General features: G+C 35.1%; 1 protein-coding gene across 4 annotated transcripts in view; it reads left to right on the top strand.

Moving 5' to 3' along the window:
* LOC149792122 (pyruvate dehydrogenase (acetyl-transferring) kinase isozyme 2, mitochondrial-like) overlaps nt 1-15,996 on the top strand; it is a 70,329-nt gene extending 54,333 nt beyond the window's left edge. For all 4 annotated transcript variants that reach the window (XM_089970646.1, XM_089970645.1, XM_089970643.1 and 1 more), the window contains 3 exons: nt 2,766-2,882; nt 6,486-6,599; nt 9,779-15,996. In XM_089970646.1, the coding sequence (XP_089826772.1) occupies nt 2,766-2,882; nt 6,486-6,599; nt 9,779-9,970 (423 nt within the window). In that variant the 3' untranslated portion in view covers nt 9,971-15,996. The remainder of the gene's footprint in view (nt 1-2,765; nt 2,883-6,485; nt 6,600-9,778) is intronic.
* Nucleotides 15,997-19,729: the final 3,733 nt, after the last annotated feature.

Genomic DNA, 19,729 nt, shown 5'->3' with positions numbered 1-19,729 from the left:
TTCATGTTAATTCCAATGTCGCTATAAATCCAAATGTCTTTGATTGTTTCACAGTAATTCTGTACAGCTATTACTCCAATCAATCTGGAGTAATTTGAGCATTCTAATTCAGGCAGATGTTTATATTAAATGAGTTCATCTCAGTATAGCTTCCTAGTCTAATAGTACTACTAAGAATTCTATAAGTAATTTCAAAGATGCTACCAGGCTGTGGGATCATGTAGCAAAAATTCATTAATCATGCAGCTTCTCAAAACCATGTGGGGAAAGGTAATGCAGATTCTGGTTCCTACAATCTGTTGTACTCAGTGCATGTGTCTTTTTATTATTATTATTGTTTCGTTGTTATTAAAGACAAAAATTAAAAAATAACGGTTTGTCTAATTAAGTTTTAGTCATCCATTTTGCTGTTGATCTTAATCAAGCTGTATTAAGGTAGATTTAGTGTTTAAGTACAATCATCGAGATCTGATGTAGTTTTTTGCAGAAACTATGAGGGGTTCCGATTATATTGTCTTCTAGAGGAGTATAACAAATTTATCCATTGGTCAGTCCTAACAGACTTATAGAGTATAACAAACTTATCCATTGGTCAGTCTTAACAGACTTGTATAGAGTGTAACAAACTTATCCATTGGTTAGCCCAAACAGACTTGTCTAGAGTGTAACAAACTTATCCATTGGTCAGTCCTAACTGACTTGTATAGAGTGTAACAAACTTATCCATTTTCAGCCCTAACAAACTTGTGTAGAGTGTAACAAACTGCGAGTTGTATGAATGTTGAAATGGAAGACAACTTTATGGTAATATTGTCTTCTACAGTCGATACTATAGAACAAGAGCAAAGTTCTCATGTTCTGATACGAACTGAAGACATTGCACAAACCAGTGGTACAAAAATAAAACTTCATCTACAGCTTGTATAACCATAGGCTGTGAAAAAATTAGAAAAGGAACCAAAATTTCAAGACATGGTTAATTTCCTACAAATGGTCCATGAATGAACCAAAAAAGGAGGGATGCTATGTGTTGTATTTTGTTTGTTTGATTCACTAATGAAAATGGTTGCACTTGTTAACGTGTGTTCATCAAAAGCTGCAACCATGGCATGTATCTTTGCAACAAATGTGATCCTACAATAGAAATATAAGAACAGCATGATTGAGTTGTTTGAATATCTTGAAGGCCAGTATCCTAATGTGTTAAAGTGGCCATAATTGCAGTGGTTTTCCTGTTACAAACAATCAATTATTAGGAGGACATAGTTCACAAAACAGAAGTGACGCAGCTCTTAAAATCAGAAACAGGGATTCAACTGATGGCTGTTCAGATACAAGGGACTTGTGTAGAACAAGGGACTTAAGTAAACCATTTCTTGTTTTCAGAAGCTTTGAAAAAACAGAAGAATATTTTCCAGTGCAGCAAACTAAATTTGGTATGCAGATACTTTGCATATTTCTTGTCAAGGAAGTGATACATAGTCATTAAATGCTGTCTTAAATTAGGCATGCATATACCTTATAATAATGTTGTAACTCATCAGCTCCCATTAAGCATTGACTCCCCTGATTCTCCCCATCTGGAGTTAGGTGTGAGGGACCTCCCCCTCTTAAGAAAATTCCTGGCAGCATCTCTATAATTCTATTACCTAGATTACCAATGATTATTTCAAAATCACTCTATCAGTAAAGAGATCAGCTATTGTAACATCGACAATAAGGAACTAGGTCATCTTTGCCTCTCACAGTAGAACTCGTGTCCTTGCTGGATCATGTGATTTTCGCTTATACGAAAGTTTGATTGAACTTTGAAACCCATAAATGAAACGATTTATGCACTATACATGACATCTTTAAAATGTGATCTTAGTATTGATAAGTCATTTAGCATTTAAAATATTATTTATAGCCCTTACAAACTATAATTATAATGATAATATACTATGTAGATATGTATATAACATCAGTCATGGAGAGGTAAATGCCTTATCTCGGTACCTTACATGTTGAAATGTAACAGTCCTACAGCTTGTCATTGTGGAGAGATAAATGCCTTATCTCTTGGTACCATATATGTCGAAAGACCACTCTGGTGGCATAGTGGTTAGAGCATCTGTCTCAGATGTGGGAGGTTGCAGGTTTGAACCTTGGCTGAGTCATACGAAACACGTTTTAAAGGTGGTACTAACAGCTACCTCGCTAGGTGCTCAGCATTAAGAGGTTAGTGCTAGGCCTGGTTGGCATGGTGTCATGATAATGTGACTGGGTGGGACATCATGCTACATGACTGCGACATGATTCCTCAGTGCTAGACATCACTATAAACTGTCACACTGCAGACATTGTAGCGATATGACTGATATTTTTTTAAAGTTACATTAAAAATCCTAATCACACTCCCACACACATATATGTTGAAATGGAACAGTCCTACAGCTTTTAGTTGTGGAAAGATAAATGCCTTATCTTGGTACCATATGTTGAAATGGAATAGCCATGATTACAGCTTCCAGTCAGGGAGAGTTAAGATTTTACACAGGCAGGATGTATTCATATACTTATCTCCATATACTGAGTTCACTGGTTTATAATTTATGATCATAGATGATAATTATCTTTACAATTTTGTGATTATATATAATAGTAGTCATTACACTTTGTGATTATAGATAATAATAGTCATTACACTTTGTGATTATAGATAATAATAATCATTACACTCGGATCGCTTCTCTGTAGATCTGATACGTTATTATCTTTTGCAGCTGTCAGATAGAGGTGGAGGTATTTCCTACAGCAAAATTGACCTGCTGTTCCAATACATGTTCTCCACAGCTCCACAACCCCATGCTTCTAGTATGAGGGAGGGATCAGCTCCTTTGGTAACTATACTTTACAACTCAATTTGTCTTATGTTCATATCTCCAATCCCACACAGGGGCCCCGAGTGGCCGTGTGGTCTAAAGCGCTTACCATTCCTGATCACTGCTATCTCACCTCTGTCTGCATGGGTTCGAGTCCAAGGCTCGGCTAGCGTGGGTACGTAGGAAAGCCTGCCAGTAGCTTCTCCTGGGTTTTCCAGGGTTCTTCTTCTACCAGTTATACTGGCCGCCATGTATAGCCTATCTTGTGCTGAAAAATGGCGTTAAACCCAAGAACAAGAACAACAACCAATCCCACACGCCCACCCATCCCTCCAAAAATTGCAACACAAACTATTGTCTTAATATGGAATGTATTGTTGGAAGAAAAAGAAGAAAAGCAAGTCATTAATCCTTATGCAGAGATTAGCAGATCAGATTCCATATTTATTAAACTGTACAAAACATGGATATATACCCATACTCATTTTTTTATTGATAAAAAAATATTCATGAACTTTTCATAAAATAACCCTCACTTTTTCACAAATGTTATTTTTAACGATTTTACTTCCAAATCACTTGTAACTAGTTAAGTTGCTATGGAATATTAGAAATTGGAAGTATACTCAAATTGATGAGTCTAGTGAATGTTGACCAGAACACATGCTTATTTACTACAACATGGTGTTGCTGTGTACAAGTCCAGAACATGTCCAGCCTGGTATTGCTATGTAAGATTCCAGAACATGTACAGCAGGGTATTGTTATGTAAGACTACAGAACATGTACAGCAGGGTATTGTTATGTAAGATTCCAGAACATGTACAGCACGGTATTGTTATGAAAGATTCCAGAACATGTACAGCAGGGTATTGTTATGTAAGATTCCAGAACATGTATAGCAGGGTATTGTTATTTGTGATTCCAGAACATGTACAGCATATGTCCAACATGAGTACACAATATGTACAGCAGGGCTGTGTACAAATGCAGAACATAAACAGCAGGCTATTGCTATTCACGGGTCTATCACGTACTTAATCATTACAGCTTGGCACTGCAATGTATGGGTTTAGAAAAGTGCTGTCCACATTTTGCCCGCGGGCTGATTTTAAATGGCCCGCCAGAGCTCGAGCAGTGATTTAGTTTTCTGCTGTGGCTCTCGGCTTAAGGAAAAGCATTTTTCAGTGGCCCATGGTGTCAAAAAGTTTGGACAGCACTGGTCTAGAAGATACATAATTACCAAATCAGAGTACTGCTATGCATGAACCCAAAACATGTCCTTAATTACTATAGCAGATTACTGCTGTGCACAGGCCCAGCATACATAAATACAACAGCAAGGTATTGCTGTGTATGGTCTAGAAAACATGATTACTACAGCAGGGTATTGCATTGCTATGTATGGACCAAGAACATGCTGATTACCACAACAAGTTGCTGCTGTGTACAGGTTTAGAACACTAAGTTACTACATTAGTGTCCAGAACATATACTTAATTATTGCAGCAGGGTTTTAATATGTGCGGGTTGAGAGCATGTACTTAATTACTACAGCAGCTTATTAACATGTATGGGTTGAGAGCATGTACTTAATTACTACAGCAGGGTATTAATATGTACGGGTTGAGAGCATGTACTTAATCACTACAGCAGGGTATTAACATGTATGGGTTGAGAGCATGTACTTAATCGCTACAGCAGGGTATTAACATGTATGGGTTGAGAGCATGTACTTAATTACTACAGCACGGTATTAATATACATGAAATCATGTAGTTAATTACTACAGCAGGGTATTAACATGTATTGGTTGAGAGTATGTACTTAATCACTACAGCAGGGTGTTAATATGTATGGGTTGAGAGCATGTACTTAATTACTACAGCAGGGTATAAATATGTATGGGTTGATGTTGTTGTTGTGGGGTTTAACGCCATTTTTCAGCACACGATAGGCTATATATGGCGGCCAGTATTAATGGTGGAGGAAGAACCCGGGAAAACCCCAGAAAGAACCACCGACCCACGAGAAGCTACTGGCATGCTTTCTCACATACCTACATTGGCTGAATCTGAGACTCGAACCGGCGCAGACAGAGGTGAGATGGCAGTGATCCGTAACGGAGAACGCTTTAGACCACTCGGCCACTCGGGGCCCCTGTATGGGTTGAGAGCATGTACTTAATTACTACAGCAGGGTATTAATATGTATGGGTTGAGAGCATGTACTTAATCACTACAGCAAGGTATTAATATGTACAGGTGAAGAGCATGTACTTAATTACTATAGCAGGGTATTAACATGTATGGGTTGAGAGTATGTACTTAATCACTACAGCAGGGTATTAATATATACAGGCTAAGAGCATGTACTTAATTACTACAGCAGGGTATTAACATGTACAGGTGGAGAGCAAGTACTTTATCACTACAGCAGGGTAATAATATGTACAGGTGGAGAGCATGTACTTTATCACTACAGCAGCATTTTGCTATGTACGGGTGGAGAGCATGTACTTAATCACTACAGCAGGGTATTGCTATGTACAGGTGGAGACCATGTACTTAATTACTATAGCAGGGTATTACTATGTGTCAGCCCAGATGTGCTTAATTACTAAAGCAAACTGTTCATTTGCACAATCCCCAGGCCTGCATATGAAATCTGTGGTCAGAAAATGTCACTGAAAAATAGCATTCAGCAGGCATGTGCAGCTTGTGGCCTGTTACCTGGTTGTATGCAGTTACATTGCATAATGTGGTGTGGTGTCAAATAGTGCTTTCCAGCTCATGCTGTTAAGGAAGTTGCCTGAGGTACATTATTTAACACAATATTCACACTGTACTTAAAAGATCATTTGGGTAAATTGTGTAATGTTGAAGCACATCATAGTAAGAGAACATTGTCAGTGTTTTTGGAGGTGCCTTTAAACTCAAACCATTACTGCTCACTCTGGTAAAGAGCTTACAAATGACACAACATGGTATGAATTTTTTTATTACTATAAATCGCATTACTACAAAAAAGGCAAAACTTCGGTTAATACCAAATTTCCTGCACATTTTGTATTAATTAAAATCACTGTTTTGCAGGTAGTGTGTTTACGTTGAAGCATTATCCTTCCTAAGAGGCCTGCAGAGAAGCTTGTGTTCAGTAAAGCATATTTTTTATGAGTTGTGATCAAAACAAAGATGTATCTTTATGCATAATGACCTTGGTGGGTACTATGTTGAATATCTTGTACACACCAACATTTATTTTAATCTAAGGTTCTTTAGTGTTGTATAGTACCTAATGCTGTTTATTAGCAGTGTATAGCACATAATACTGTTAATTAGCAGCATATAGCACATACATTTTTAATTAGCAGTGTATAACACATAATACTGTTAATTAGCAGCGTATAGCACATACATTTTTAATTAGCAGTGTATAGCACATAATACTGTTAATTAGCAGCGTATAGCACATACATTTTTAGTTAGCAGTGTATAACACATAATACTGTTAATTAGCAGCATATAGCACATACATTTTTAATTAGCAGTGTACAACACATAGCACATAGCACTGTTAATTCGCAGTGTATAGCACATAACACAATACTGTTAATTTCAGGCTGGGTATGGCTACGGGTTGCCACTTTCAAGACTTTATGCTCGCTACTTCCAGGGAGATTTGGTACTGAGTTCAGTGGAAGGTTATGGAACAGATGCTATCATTTATCTGAAGGTAAGAAAAATGCTGATAGGATTGTGTGTGAAGAGATTTCCCATACAGTAAGAAAAACTTGAGGCTGACATAGATACCTTTCAAGGCATTCTGACATAGATACCTTTCAAAGCATCCTGATATAAATACCTTTCAAGTTTATACATGAGATCTACCGTCATTAAAGGCCACTGTTACTGAGAATTCCACTGCCACTGAACAGAATTTGACAACATTTGACCAAAATATCTTGCCGTGATGACATTTCAAATTTGTACTAATAATTCTGACGTGCAATCAAAGATCACCAGCATCACTAAAAATAAAACAAAAAACTTTCATGACTCCTTTTCAGACTCACTAAGTAGAATTTGACCGAAATTTAATAGATTGCATCCTGGACTGGTTGGCTTTCCGATTTGTACAACAGATGTTTATCTGCCATCAGATAGGGTAACGATCTTTTACACAAAATTTTAATGGCTTGTTTTGCAAAACTGCTGAACAGAATGTGGTCCTGTTAAGCTGACAGATTTTTAAAATCTTTAGGCTGGTTACAAAAGATACCAATGTGCTATCAAATATGGCTACTGTTACTAAAAACAGAAAACCATCCATTGCAATGCAGGTCCTTGAGACTTAATTATGGACTTTGAAGAACTGAGTGGTGTTTACCAAATCCAGAGAGATTTGCATGATAATAAATCAACCCTGAAAATGACTGTTACAAAGGAAGACAATCAACTTATTGATTACATGAGAGGAATTAGGTGGGTTGGTGTCGGAAATCATGTCTCAACTGTTTGCCACAATGAAAGTAGAGTTGAAAAGAGAACTAGAGCAAGAAGTAAAAGACAGGATGACAGAATTGCAAGAAAAGATGGAATCTTTAGTGTTTGAAAATAAACAATAGAAAAAAAAGTTGAACTTTTAAAAATGGAAATGTGAATTTGAAAGACCTCAAAGCCACAGCACATCAGGCAAATGAGGCAATGTAGAAATCAAATCAAAATGAACAATACTCAGGAAAAATAGTGTGAAAATGTTTAGCATGCCAGACACACAGAATGAAAATTTAAAGACCAAGGAAGCAACCCATAAAGACATGGATCAGAGAGACATTACTCACCGTCCATAGGATTCCTGGACCACAAGACTACAAAAACAAATAATTGTGAAATTTTAAATTCTAACGCCAAAATAGCCCTCGTAAAGAACAAAAGAAAATTGAAAGAAAAACATTCCATAAGAATGACTGAACTTAGGCATCTTTAACAGGCTGTCGAAGTATTCAAAGATAAAATCTGGTGGTACTTTAATTGCTGGGACTGTGCCAAGACAAAATTAGGGACAAGACTCAGACTTGACATTTTTGATGACATTGATGCAGCAATTAATTCCCTATCTTAGATCATGTTTGATCTAAAAGTATCATTCAACCTTTTCCTCTTCTCCACTTCTAGCAAAATGTTCTTGATCTTTGTGCATTATTCCATATCTTTGATAATTGTGCTGAGGTTGGTCTATTTCTTTTTATACCTTGTGCAAACAACTTTTTATTCTTATTGTTATAAGTATCATATATTTTAAAGTATCAGAATGAATATAAAAATCTGTTATTATGAGTCGGACAAATAAATCGGTAATCATGAATGTTGTAACAACATATTCCAGTAAGATGTGCATTATTAAGTTTGTATCAGCCAGCATTCAGGTTTTCATGTTTTATTATTTTTTAATTTTTTAGATATTTTTTTCCCTCTTTGTCTCATTCATTTAGCTAAGCAAAATGTTTGCTTGTGTTTTTGTTCAAAATTCTTTCTTATCATGCACCTTCATTTTTATGGGGGACATGGTAGATCATAATATTGCACAGATGATTGCTCTAACAGCTACTCTTTGTGCAAGCAGAGGTCTTGTTTATTCGAAAATTATTCATTCATGCTTTAATATCAGAGCTGAATCAGTTGTATTATTGTTGTGTCTAGTGGTTCATTTGGGCTGGAATTTTATTTATTCAAATTAATTGTTCACTTTTAATATATAATGCTTATCAGAATTAACATTTTTGGAAATATACTTGGATTTGTATTGAAATTTCAAATAAGAAAATATTCTTGGCTTGTATTATTGGGATCCAACAAAAGACTTTGGCACATAGTCCACCACAAGCACATCAACACCTTCATTGTTGGATTTAATTTGAAATTCCACTAAAGTTTATTCGGAACTTTAATCATTAGGACTTGCATATGTAATTCTAGATTATTTGGGATTTAGTTTGCAATAAATTTTCAATTTGTATTCTAGGGAAATAAATTATTTGTTGAATGTTATAAAACTTGTTGCTTTTCACTCTTTTCTATTACCTATTTTAAGACCATGGGGTTGTACTTTTATCTTAGAGTAAAACAGTGTAATATTGCTTGTATTATACTCATGTTACTGACTCAGGATAAAGTTTCATACTGTATTGTAAATTGTTACAGTTCCAACTCTTGAGTTTATATACTATTAAATAACAACTTTGAGTGTGATATAAAAGAATCTTAAAAGAAAGATGATGGTAATTTGATTGCATTAAACAATCATATTGGTGAAAGGAACTTCACTTTAATTAATGTATATGGAACAAAAACTGATTGCCCAGAACATTTTAATAATATGTATGATATTATATATGAATATGAAAATGAGTCTGTTATTATATGTAGGGACCTTAACTTAGTTCAGGATTCAGGCTTATCTTCGTATAATTTTAGAAACACAAATAAAAATAGCCCTAATGTTACAAATGCATTATTAAGTATAAAAGAAACAGTTTTTTTAAGACTTCTTTTGAAAATGTAGCCAGTTATATTTTGAGTAATTTGTGTTGTTGTTGTGGAGTATAACGCCATTTTTCAGCACATGATAGGCTATACATGGTGGCCGGTATTAATGATGGAGGAATAACCTGGGGAAAACCCCAGAAAGAACCACCGACCCGCGAGAAGCTACTGGCAAGCTTTCTCACATACCCACATCGGCTGAATCTGAGACTCAAACTGGCGCAGACAGAGGTGAGATGGCAGTGATCCGTAATGGAGAGCGCTTTAGGCCACTCGGGGCCCCTAGTAATTTGTGTAAATTGCATCCTAATTTGAGTAATTGATATTAATATCATTTTTGTGTTAATTGCATCTTTTTTTTAACACTAGGTGTTGTCCAATGAGGCCAGTGAATGTCTACCAGTATACAACAAGACAGCATACAAGATGTATGACTCAGATGTGGCCGTCTCAGACTGGAGTTCCCCTCAGCCCTGGTCGCAGTCTGGTCCATCCTCTCGTCCCAACAGCACTATTACTACCCGTGGTTCTTCAATCAACACAGTACACAAAGTGTTGTGATGAATTAAGTGCTGAAGAGGATTTGAAGCATATGGCTTTAAAAGCTTGACTGTGGTCTAAAGAGGCATTGGCATGTGTTTGTTTAACATGGGAGGCTCTAAGCATGTCTTTGTACCTTGAGTAAAATAGAGTTGACACCTATTGGTCACTGTCTAGTAATTTGCTATGAGGATGATAATGTTAAACATGTGTTGATTGCTCTCTATTGCACAATTTGTTCCTTAATTGAATATCAGTATTATATGTGTTTTATCAAACTTTTGGGGTTCACAACCTCAAGGAAGATGACAAGTGTGCAAGATCTTTTGTGGAACTGATATTTTAGTCGTGTGTAATAAATACCCTCTCCATTTGAGAAAAGAAAGGAAATTTGATAAATGTTGAAGATATTTAATAAGCAAAAGCATTACGTGCCATTTGGTTGAGTTGATTTTTTTTGGCTTTGATTTTAGAAAAAAGTATGAATCTGAAATAGTTCATCATAAAATCGATCCTGCAGTACATGTGTACCAATGGACATCAGTTTTTTTTTTGTTTGTTACAAATTCATCTACTGTTGAATGTTACAAAACTTGTTGCTTCTCACTCTTTTCTATTACTTATTTTAAGACTGTAGGGTTGTAATTTTATCTTAGAGTAAAACCGTGTAAAATACTCACTTTATGGACTTGGGATAAAGTGTCATATATTTGACTGAGCAAATTGGGTTATGACTTTAATAGAATTCGGTAAAATGAGTGTCTTGCGCTGTTGGTTGAGTTGATTTTTTTGGCTTAATTTTAGAGAGGAAAAACGTATGAACCTGAAATAGTGCATCCTAAAATAGATCCTGCAATATGTTTCTACCAATGGACATCAGTCTTTTGTTTGTTACAAATCCATCCAGCAAGCAGATTTGTTTTATTTCAAACAATTAAATAAGACAGGTCTGATGGAAAGTTAATTGTTTTCTTCACCTGTAAAATATAGGTGAGTCATGCATATTATTTTCATGGTTGTTGTTGATGTTCTCACCAGCATTGTTGTTAAGTTTTTTGCAGCCAGCTGAGTTTCTTTGACGCTGTTGAATATACAGTCATGAAACATGGTGGTTGTATTCATGAAGGTAGGCAGTGCTTATCACATACAAAAATTTGGTCATAGTGACTTTTCTTACTACACTTATTACTTTAAGGTTTTGCATTTCAGTTTTTAGACACCTTTTTGTAATAAAACTTCATGGTTATATTCATCAGAGACAAAAGTAGGTCACTGTGACCAAGTTTTCTTGTGTCAGTTTTAAAATGTATTTGGATATTTTTTGGTATCATTTTGTATTATTTAATAGAATTCTTGTTATTTGTATCTGTCCTGTGTATTATTCTGTGGAATTCTTGTTCTTAATCTCTGTCCTATAAACTAATAATAGCTAGAGCTACACCTCAGTTTTTTTCTGGAAGTACACAAAAGATTAAAATGTATGTTGCAGCTGAAAGTTAATGTAACGATGAAATTCATTAAAATGTTTTGAGTAAAATGATATTGAAAGTAAGTGATCTCTAAGAAAGCTAGAGACATACCAACAAATGAATATTGCATTGTATTTGGGTATAAAGATTGATAAGCATAAAAAAGGAAAGGAACATGTACTTGCAGACCTTTTGAGTGCTTCCCTTTGTGTGTAGTTTCCACAGAATATTTCCCAAAACTATTGACTTGGTTCATAGTATCAGCTTAATAGGTAAGGTCATTTTCTCTTCAGCTATTTCAGTGGAGTACATAAGGATTCTATAACTCACTCAGTTCAAACAGATGTATGATTTATGAGCAATTCTGCATTATTGATGATTTGATGAATTGTTTACAAAGAAAATAGCACAGTGGTATTTATACTCACTCTGAATGGGAGAGAACATTGTCTCTGTATAGATGGAGGTATTCACAATGAATTTTTACCTTACATTGTCTAATTCATGTAGCCTACTGTTGAAACTATTGTTAGACAGATATGTACTGATATATTTATATCATGGTTAGACAGCTGTACTGATAGATATCTGTCATGGTTAGACAGCAGTACTGAAGGATGTCTGTCATGGTTAGACAGAGCTATACTGATAGATATCTGTCATGGTTAGACAGAGCTGTATTGATGGATATCTGTTATGGTTAGCTGTACCGGTAGATATATGTCATGGTTATACAGATGTACTGAAGGATATCTGTCATGGTTAGACAGCTGTATTGAGATATGTCATGGTTAGACGAATCTGTACATATGGATATCTGTCATGGTTAGACAGAGCTGTACTGATAGATATCTGTCGTGGTTAGACAGAGCTGTACTGATAGATATCTGTCATGGTAAACAGGTCTGTATGTTGGTCCCTCATTATAATTCTGTTCATGGAAGTCATAGAAACAACCTTTGTTGCAAGTGAGGGAGATAATTGCCAAGAGATGTTTAAGGTGGGTGCAGTGTCTTCATTTTGCATTAAAACACAAGTATAGTATTTAATGTTGTGAAATCAACTTTTTAATTTCCAAGAGCCAAGAACTTTAATATGTCATGAAAAACCCAATTTAAGAAGTTTAATGGGATGTATGACCATACACAGAGTGTAAGAACAGTAGTGGTGTATGGGGAGGTTTTATAGTGAGGGAAACTAGGGAATACTTGATCACACCCGTTGTACAAGAGGAGCAATGGTATAGGAAGGGACTCAATATGACATACGCAATCTCACCCACAGTACAAGAGGGGCAGTGGTATAGGGATAGACTTTATAGTGAGGAATACTATCCAAGAGGAGTTGTGTTATACTGAGGGATTTTATGGTGAGGGACACTATATTGGATTCAAAACTAAAGTCAGCAATTGTATATACAGATCGTCTTCATAGTGACATACCACTGCATCATATTAGTGGGCTGATTACTTCTGTCCATTTTGTTTGTATGAGTATTTTGTTCCAGGACTTAAAAGACTTGGAGCAATGGTCATTGTGACAGTTAATACCATAAATTATGGAGACTTAGTACTTTAAAGCTTTTGAAAGATCTCAGGCTAACATTTCTTTCCACAAAGTTGTAAATAAACTTGTTTGGAGAATTTGCACTGCTTCAAATGGTAATATTGATTGGTACTTTATATTGCATATTGTAATAACAATGATTGGAATTTTGATTATTTATTGTCCTTCATGTATTGTAATAATGATTGGTATTTTTCAGATTTTATTTATATAATGATAGGTGTTTAAATTGTCATTGTAACAGTGATTGGTATTTAGATTGTAATTGTAACGCTGATTAGTATTTTTTGGATTGCTTATTGTAACTGCAATAATGATTGTTTTATCACTTGTTTATTATAGAGCAATGACTTTTTGTAACCTTAAGTTGTTCTTAGTGATGTCATGGTTATTTTAAAACTAGAAGGACAAAACATCAAGCTGTACTCGTATTTAAATTTATACAGGTCATCAGCTGTCCAGTGAAATATGTTTGCTTGGACATATCTCAGATTTTATATATCTGTAAAAAGAATGACAGAAACGATAAAATTAAAATATTCACATTCCGTAGTTTTGCATCATTACTTAGCACCATAATTATTAGTATTTTCTCAAGGCTCCACATGACATTTTTTGTAGTAGATGTCAAAATACAGCATCTCATAGTAGCCTATTATTATACAAGTTCCATGAGAGATGATTTTTGATTGGATGGCATAAAGTCACATGATCCCTGATGTTTCTTTATGTTGCAGTCATTCTTCGCATGGTCAGATGCCACTGACTTTTAATGTGACATCATAGAATCAAATGCTTAGTGTCGTGCTGTTTTAATGACATTTGTAAAACAAATTGTGATATTTTCTCCATTTCATGTAGCAAAGCAATTATTGTTTTGATGAATATTATATAATTTATCTTTGCTACCGGTGCTTTATGTTGATGAACATGATATTTAATGGTTCATAAGTTTTGTAACACAATAGCAGGGATTACAAGACCAAGGTCTAAAATCGGTGTGAAAACATGAAGTTAAGTCCTTGTTTGTAATATTACAGCTAACTGCTGATAAAATGACAATTGGAATCCTTGTGTATGGTGTTTATTTTATCCTGGTGATGACTAAATGTAAAGATAATCTTACGTAGAATGTTTATTACAGCCAAATAAAAGACAAAATGTAAATTAAAATCATTGTGTTATGATCATTACATCCAAATGATGACAGAATATAAATTGAATCTCTTGGGTGTAATGTTTATTTTATCCAAGTGATCACAAAATGTAATGGGAATTTGTTGTTTGTAATGTTTATTTCATCCAAGTGATGACAATGTCCAAAGGGAAATCGTTGTGTGTAATGTATTTTACAGCCAGGTGGTGACAATATTTCACATACCTAGAGCTAAGAGCAATCCAATCCTGAGAAATAATGTTGCAAATAAGAACATAGTTTACCTTAAGATAAGTAGATGATTACATTTGTGAGACAATCATTACCTTGTTCATGTCATTTTAAACCAATGTATACAGATGGTTCATGTCATTGTAGACCAGTGTATACAGATGGTTCATGTCATTGTAGACCGATGTATATAGATGGTTCATGTCATTGTAGACCAGTGTATGCAGATGGTTCATGTCATTGTAGACCATTGTATACAGATGGTTCATGTCATTGCAGACCAGTGTATACAGATGGTTCATGTCATTGTAGACCTATGTATACAGATGGCTCATGTCATTGTAGACCAGTGAATACAGATGGTTCATGTCATTGTAGACCAATGTATACAGATGGTTCATGTCATTTTAAACCAATGTATACAGATGGTTCATGTCATTGTAGACAGTGTATACAGATGGTTCATGTCATTGTAGACCGATGTATATAGATGGTTCATGTCATTGTAGACCAGTGTATACAGATGATTCATGTCATTGTAGACCAATGTATACAGATGGTTCATTTCATTGTAGACCAATGTATACAGATGGTTCATGTCATTGCAGACCAGTGTATACAGATGGTTCATGTCATTGTAGACCAATGAATACAGATGGTTCATTTCATTGTAGACCAATGTATACAGATGGTTCATGTCATTGCAGACCAGTGTATACAGATGGTTCATGTCATTGTAGACCTATGTATACAGATGGCTCATGTCATTGTAGACCAATGAATACAGATGGTTCATGTCATTGTAGACCAATGTATACAGATGGTTCATTTCATTGTAGACCAGTGTATACAGATGGCTCATGTCATTGTAGACCAATGAATACAGATGATTCATGTCATTGTAGACCAATGTATACAGATGATTCATGTCATTGTAGACCAATGTATACAGATGGTTCATTTCATTGTAGACCAGTGTATACAGATGGCTCATGTCATTGTAGACCAATGAATACAGATGATTCATGTCATTGTAGACCAATGTATACAGATGATTCATGTCATTGTAGACCAATGTATACAGATGGTTCATTTCATTGTAGACCAGTATATACAGATGGCTCATGTCATTGTAGACCAATGAATACAGATGATTCATGTCATTGTAGACCAATGTATACAGATGATTCATGTCATTGTAGACCAATGTATACACATGATTCATGTCATTGTAGACCAATGTATACAGATGGTTCATTTCATTGTAGACCAATGTATACAGATGGTTCATTTCATTGTAGACCTATGTATACAGATGGCTCATGTCGTTGTAGACCAATGAATACAGATGGTTCATGGCATTGTAGACCAATGTATACAGATGATTCATGTCATTGTAGACCAATGTATACAGAGGTAGTTAATTTCATTTGAGTTCAGAGTGTATAGGATAGTTATTTAATTTCATTGAAATTATCAGTCAGCATAAAATCTACACATGTATTAACAAGTACACTTCTTTGCTGTTTTAGCTTGCTATGGAAAAAGTTTGATATAACAATCACATGCATGTCTGTCTGTCTGTCTGTCTGTGTCCTATTCATTGATTAAAGGCCTTAGATTCAGCTTATTGTAAGTATTTATACTTTCGTGCCAAGAAGGCCTTAAGAAAAGGGATGTCTCTTGTTGTTAAAAACTTGTGTTCCGAAAATCTCAAACTGACCAGACATCGCAAATCCAGCATTGGCTCGAAGCAGGTGTTAAAATCAAAGTAGAACTCTTGATTTCATTTGATCTTGTGCATGTACATGGTGTAGAACATGATTTCATTTGATCTTATGCATGTACATGGTGTAGAACATGATTTCATTTGATCTTATGTATGTACATGGTGTAGAACATGATTTCATTTGATCTTATGCATGTACATGGTGTAGAACATGATTTCATTTGATCTTATGCATGTACATGGTGTAGAACATGATTTCATTTGATCTTATGTATGTACATGGTGTAGAACATGATTTCATTTGATCTTATGCATGTACATGGTGTAGAACATGATTTCATTTGATCTTATGCATGTACATGGTGTAGAACATATGATTTCATTTGATCTTATGTATGTACATGGTGTAGAACATATGATTTCATTTGATCTTATGTATGTACATGGTGTAGAACATGATTTCATTTGATCTTATGCATGTACATGGTGTAGAACATGATTTCATTTGATCTTATGTATGTACATGGTGTAGAACATATGATTTCATTTGATCTTATGTATGTACATGGTGTAGAACATGATTTCATTTGATCTTATGTATGTACATGGTGTAGAACATGATTTCATTTGATCTTATGCATGTACATGGTTGTAATCTTGTTACCACAGAACTTTGTGCCTTCAGCAAAGCTCAACACTTGATCTTAGATGTGTTTTATTTGGTGGGACCATATTAAAATGCCTTTCAGAGTTGAGAATTCACTCTTTTAACAAATTGAACTAACTCCTCATGTGTGTGTGCAAAGATAGATTTTATATATATATATATATATATATATATATATATATATATATATATATATATATATATATCAAGATAGATTTTATATATATATATATATATATATATATATATATATATATATATATATATATATATATATATATATATATATACATACATACATACATACGTGATGAGAAACTTTGTTTACAACATTATTTGTTTACAAATATTTTAATGAGGTTTTATTTATGAAATTCTTTCATTATGGGTGGGGCACTATAAACTATACACAGTAATCGGCATTACAATCTACACAGTAACAAGTATTTCAAACCATACCCTGTAACAGGCATTACAAACCATACCCATTACCAGGCATTACAAACTACACAGTAACAGGCATTACAGACTACTCAGTAACGGGGATTACAAACCATACAAATTATCAGAAATTACAAACTTTACCCAGTAACAAGTATTTCAAACCATAACCTGTAACAGGCATTACAAATTGCACCATGGTATAAAACATTATAAACCATGTACGGTAACAGTCACTACAAGCTACAAAGTAACATGCATTACAAACCATACCCAGTAAGAAGCATTATAAAATGTACCACACAAGCATTTTTTAAAAATTTACACAGTAACATGCATTACAAACTGTACCCTGTAACAGGCATTACAAACCATACACAGTAACACATTGCAGACTACCCAGTAACGTGTTAAAAGCTTTTCCAAGTAACAGGCATTACAAACTGCGCCACTGTAACAGGCATTACAAACCATGCCAAGTAACAGGAATTAGAATTTGTATACAGTAACATGCATTATAAACCATACACAGTAACAGACATTACAAATTGTACACAGTAACAAGCATTACACAGTTAAAGGAAAGTCAAACACACAGTAAGATTACATACCATGCATGGAGATTAACAGTGTACAGATACGTAGTAACAGGCGGGGCCCTGAGTTGTCTAAAGCTCTTGCTGTTACGGATCAGTGCCATCTCACCTCTGTCTGCATGGGTTCGAGTGGGTATGTGAGACAGCTAGCCAGTAGCTTCTTGTGGGTCAGTGATTCTTTCTGGGTTTTTCCTCCACCATTTATACTGACCGCCATCTATAACCTATCTTGTGCTGACAAATGGTGCTAAACCCTATAACAACAATGACAGTGTAATAACAGGCATTATGTAAGGTATGGTAACTTATTCCAAACCACACACAGAGTTTTACAGTCTACAAATACAGAACAGTGATATAGTAGCTTGGTCCCAACAGAGTAAAGCTTAACAACTTGCAAGTATGATCATTAGGAATTTCCCTTGTTCAGAGCATAAATTATCATAAGAATTAAAAACTTTTCAACAATATCACACCACGTTCATCAGCAACTAATGTTGATCATGTGACATATGGGTGGTAATTCAAGCCCCTTTTCCCTGTTTATTGTTGGCCTCTGCTGACATATTTCAGTCGCTTCCTTCGCCTTTTCCATTTGTTGTCCTCTGATGTGATGACTTTTGTCTGATTGGGAACTATGGAATATCCCATATTGTCCCAACATTCTTGTATGACCAATGACTCTCTACTGATGTATTTCTTGATCCTTGTTTCTAACACTGTTTCCCTGATGTAGTCATTCTCACAATCATTACATTTGATACAATAAACCCCATCACATTTGTCAAATTTTCTATTTTGTCCTTCACACATGTAAGTTGTTGTCTTAAAGGACGACAAAGGTCATCACATCAGAGGACAACGTATGGAAAAGGAAGGTAATGGAGATGATTGAAATATAACTGTAGAGGCCAACACTAAATGGTGATGATGGGCTTAAATTACCACAGACACCTATCTACATCAGTCTCCTTGTTTTACGTGACCATTATAGGTCACATGATCAACATTATTTACTGAAGAAGGCAGTGTGATATTGCTGAAAATATCAAACTCTTGGTATATTTATGTTCAGAGTATGGGAAATTACTAATGATCATCAATTATCCAGAGCAAGGAGGCAACTTTTTTCAGTTGCACAGAGCAGAACAATAGTGAGCTCAAATCCACTATGGTAACTTGGTCCAGACCATAATAGAGGTTAATAGCATGCTTATATCTACTATGTTGTTGTTGTTGTTGTTGTTCTAGGGTTTAATGCCATTTTTCAGCACAAGATAGGCTATACATGGCGGCCAGTATAACTGGTGGAGGAAGAACCCTGGAAAACCCAGGGAAGAACCAACGACCCACGAGAAGCTACCGGCAGGCTTTCCCACGTACCAACGTTAGCCGAGCCTTGGACTTGAACCCACGCAGACAGAGGTGAGATGGCAGTGATCCATAACGGAGAGCACTTTAGACCACTCAGCCACTCGGGGTCCCTGCCACTATGTTAATTTGGTCCAGACCATCATAGAGGTTAATAGTGTACTTATATCCACTATGTTAATTTGGTCCAGACCATCATAGAGGTTAATAGTATACTAGAAGAGGAATGTATTCTCCTTTGTGCAGCAACTTTTGTCTCTTATAACTACCAAGTGAAAATTTTGATTTTGTTTTAACATAATAGTCATATAATGTCGTGTAATAACAAATAATTGCAGGTTCTTGCTTACAAACATATTTGCATATTATATTTTGCCTGGTTTTAAAGATTCAGTGTGTTTATTACGTATATTCATAATAGATGGTTTTCCTTTGCATGCCACAGTGATATGTGATGTGTTTTTCATCATGTCATTGACTTCCCTATAACATAATAACATTGTACATTTTTAGCATCATCCAATCAAAATGATTTTTGATTAATTACAACCTGT

Source organism: Sinohyriopsis cumingii, chromosome 9, assembly GCF_028554795.1.
Source record: "Sinohyriopsis cumingii isolate HCF-2022 chromosome 9, ASM2855479v2, whole genome shotgun sequence".
NCBI lineage: Eukaryota > Metazoa > Mollusca > Bivalvia > Unionida > Unionidae > Sinohyriopsis > Sinohyriopsis cumingii.
This window is presented reverse-complemented; position numbering and strand designations above follow the sequence as displayed.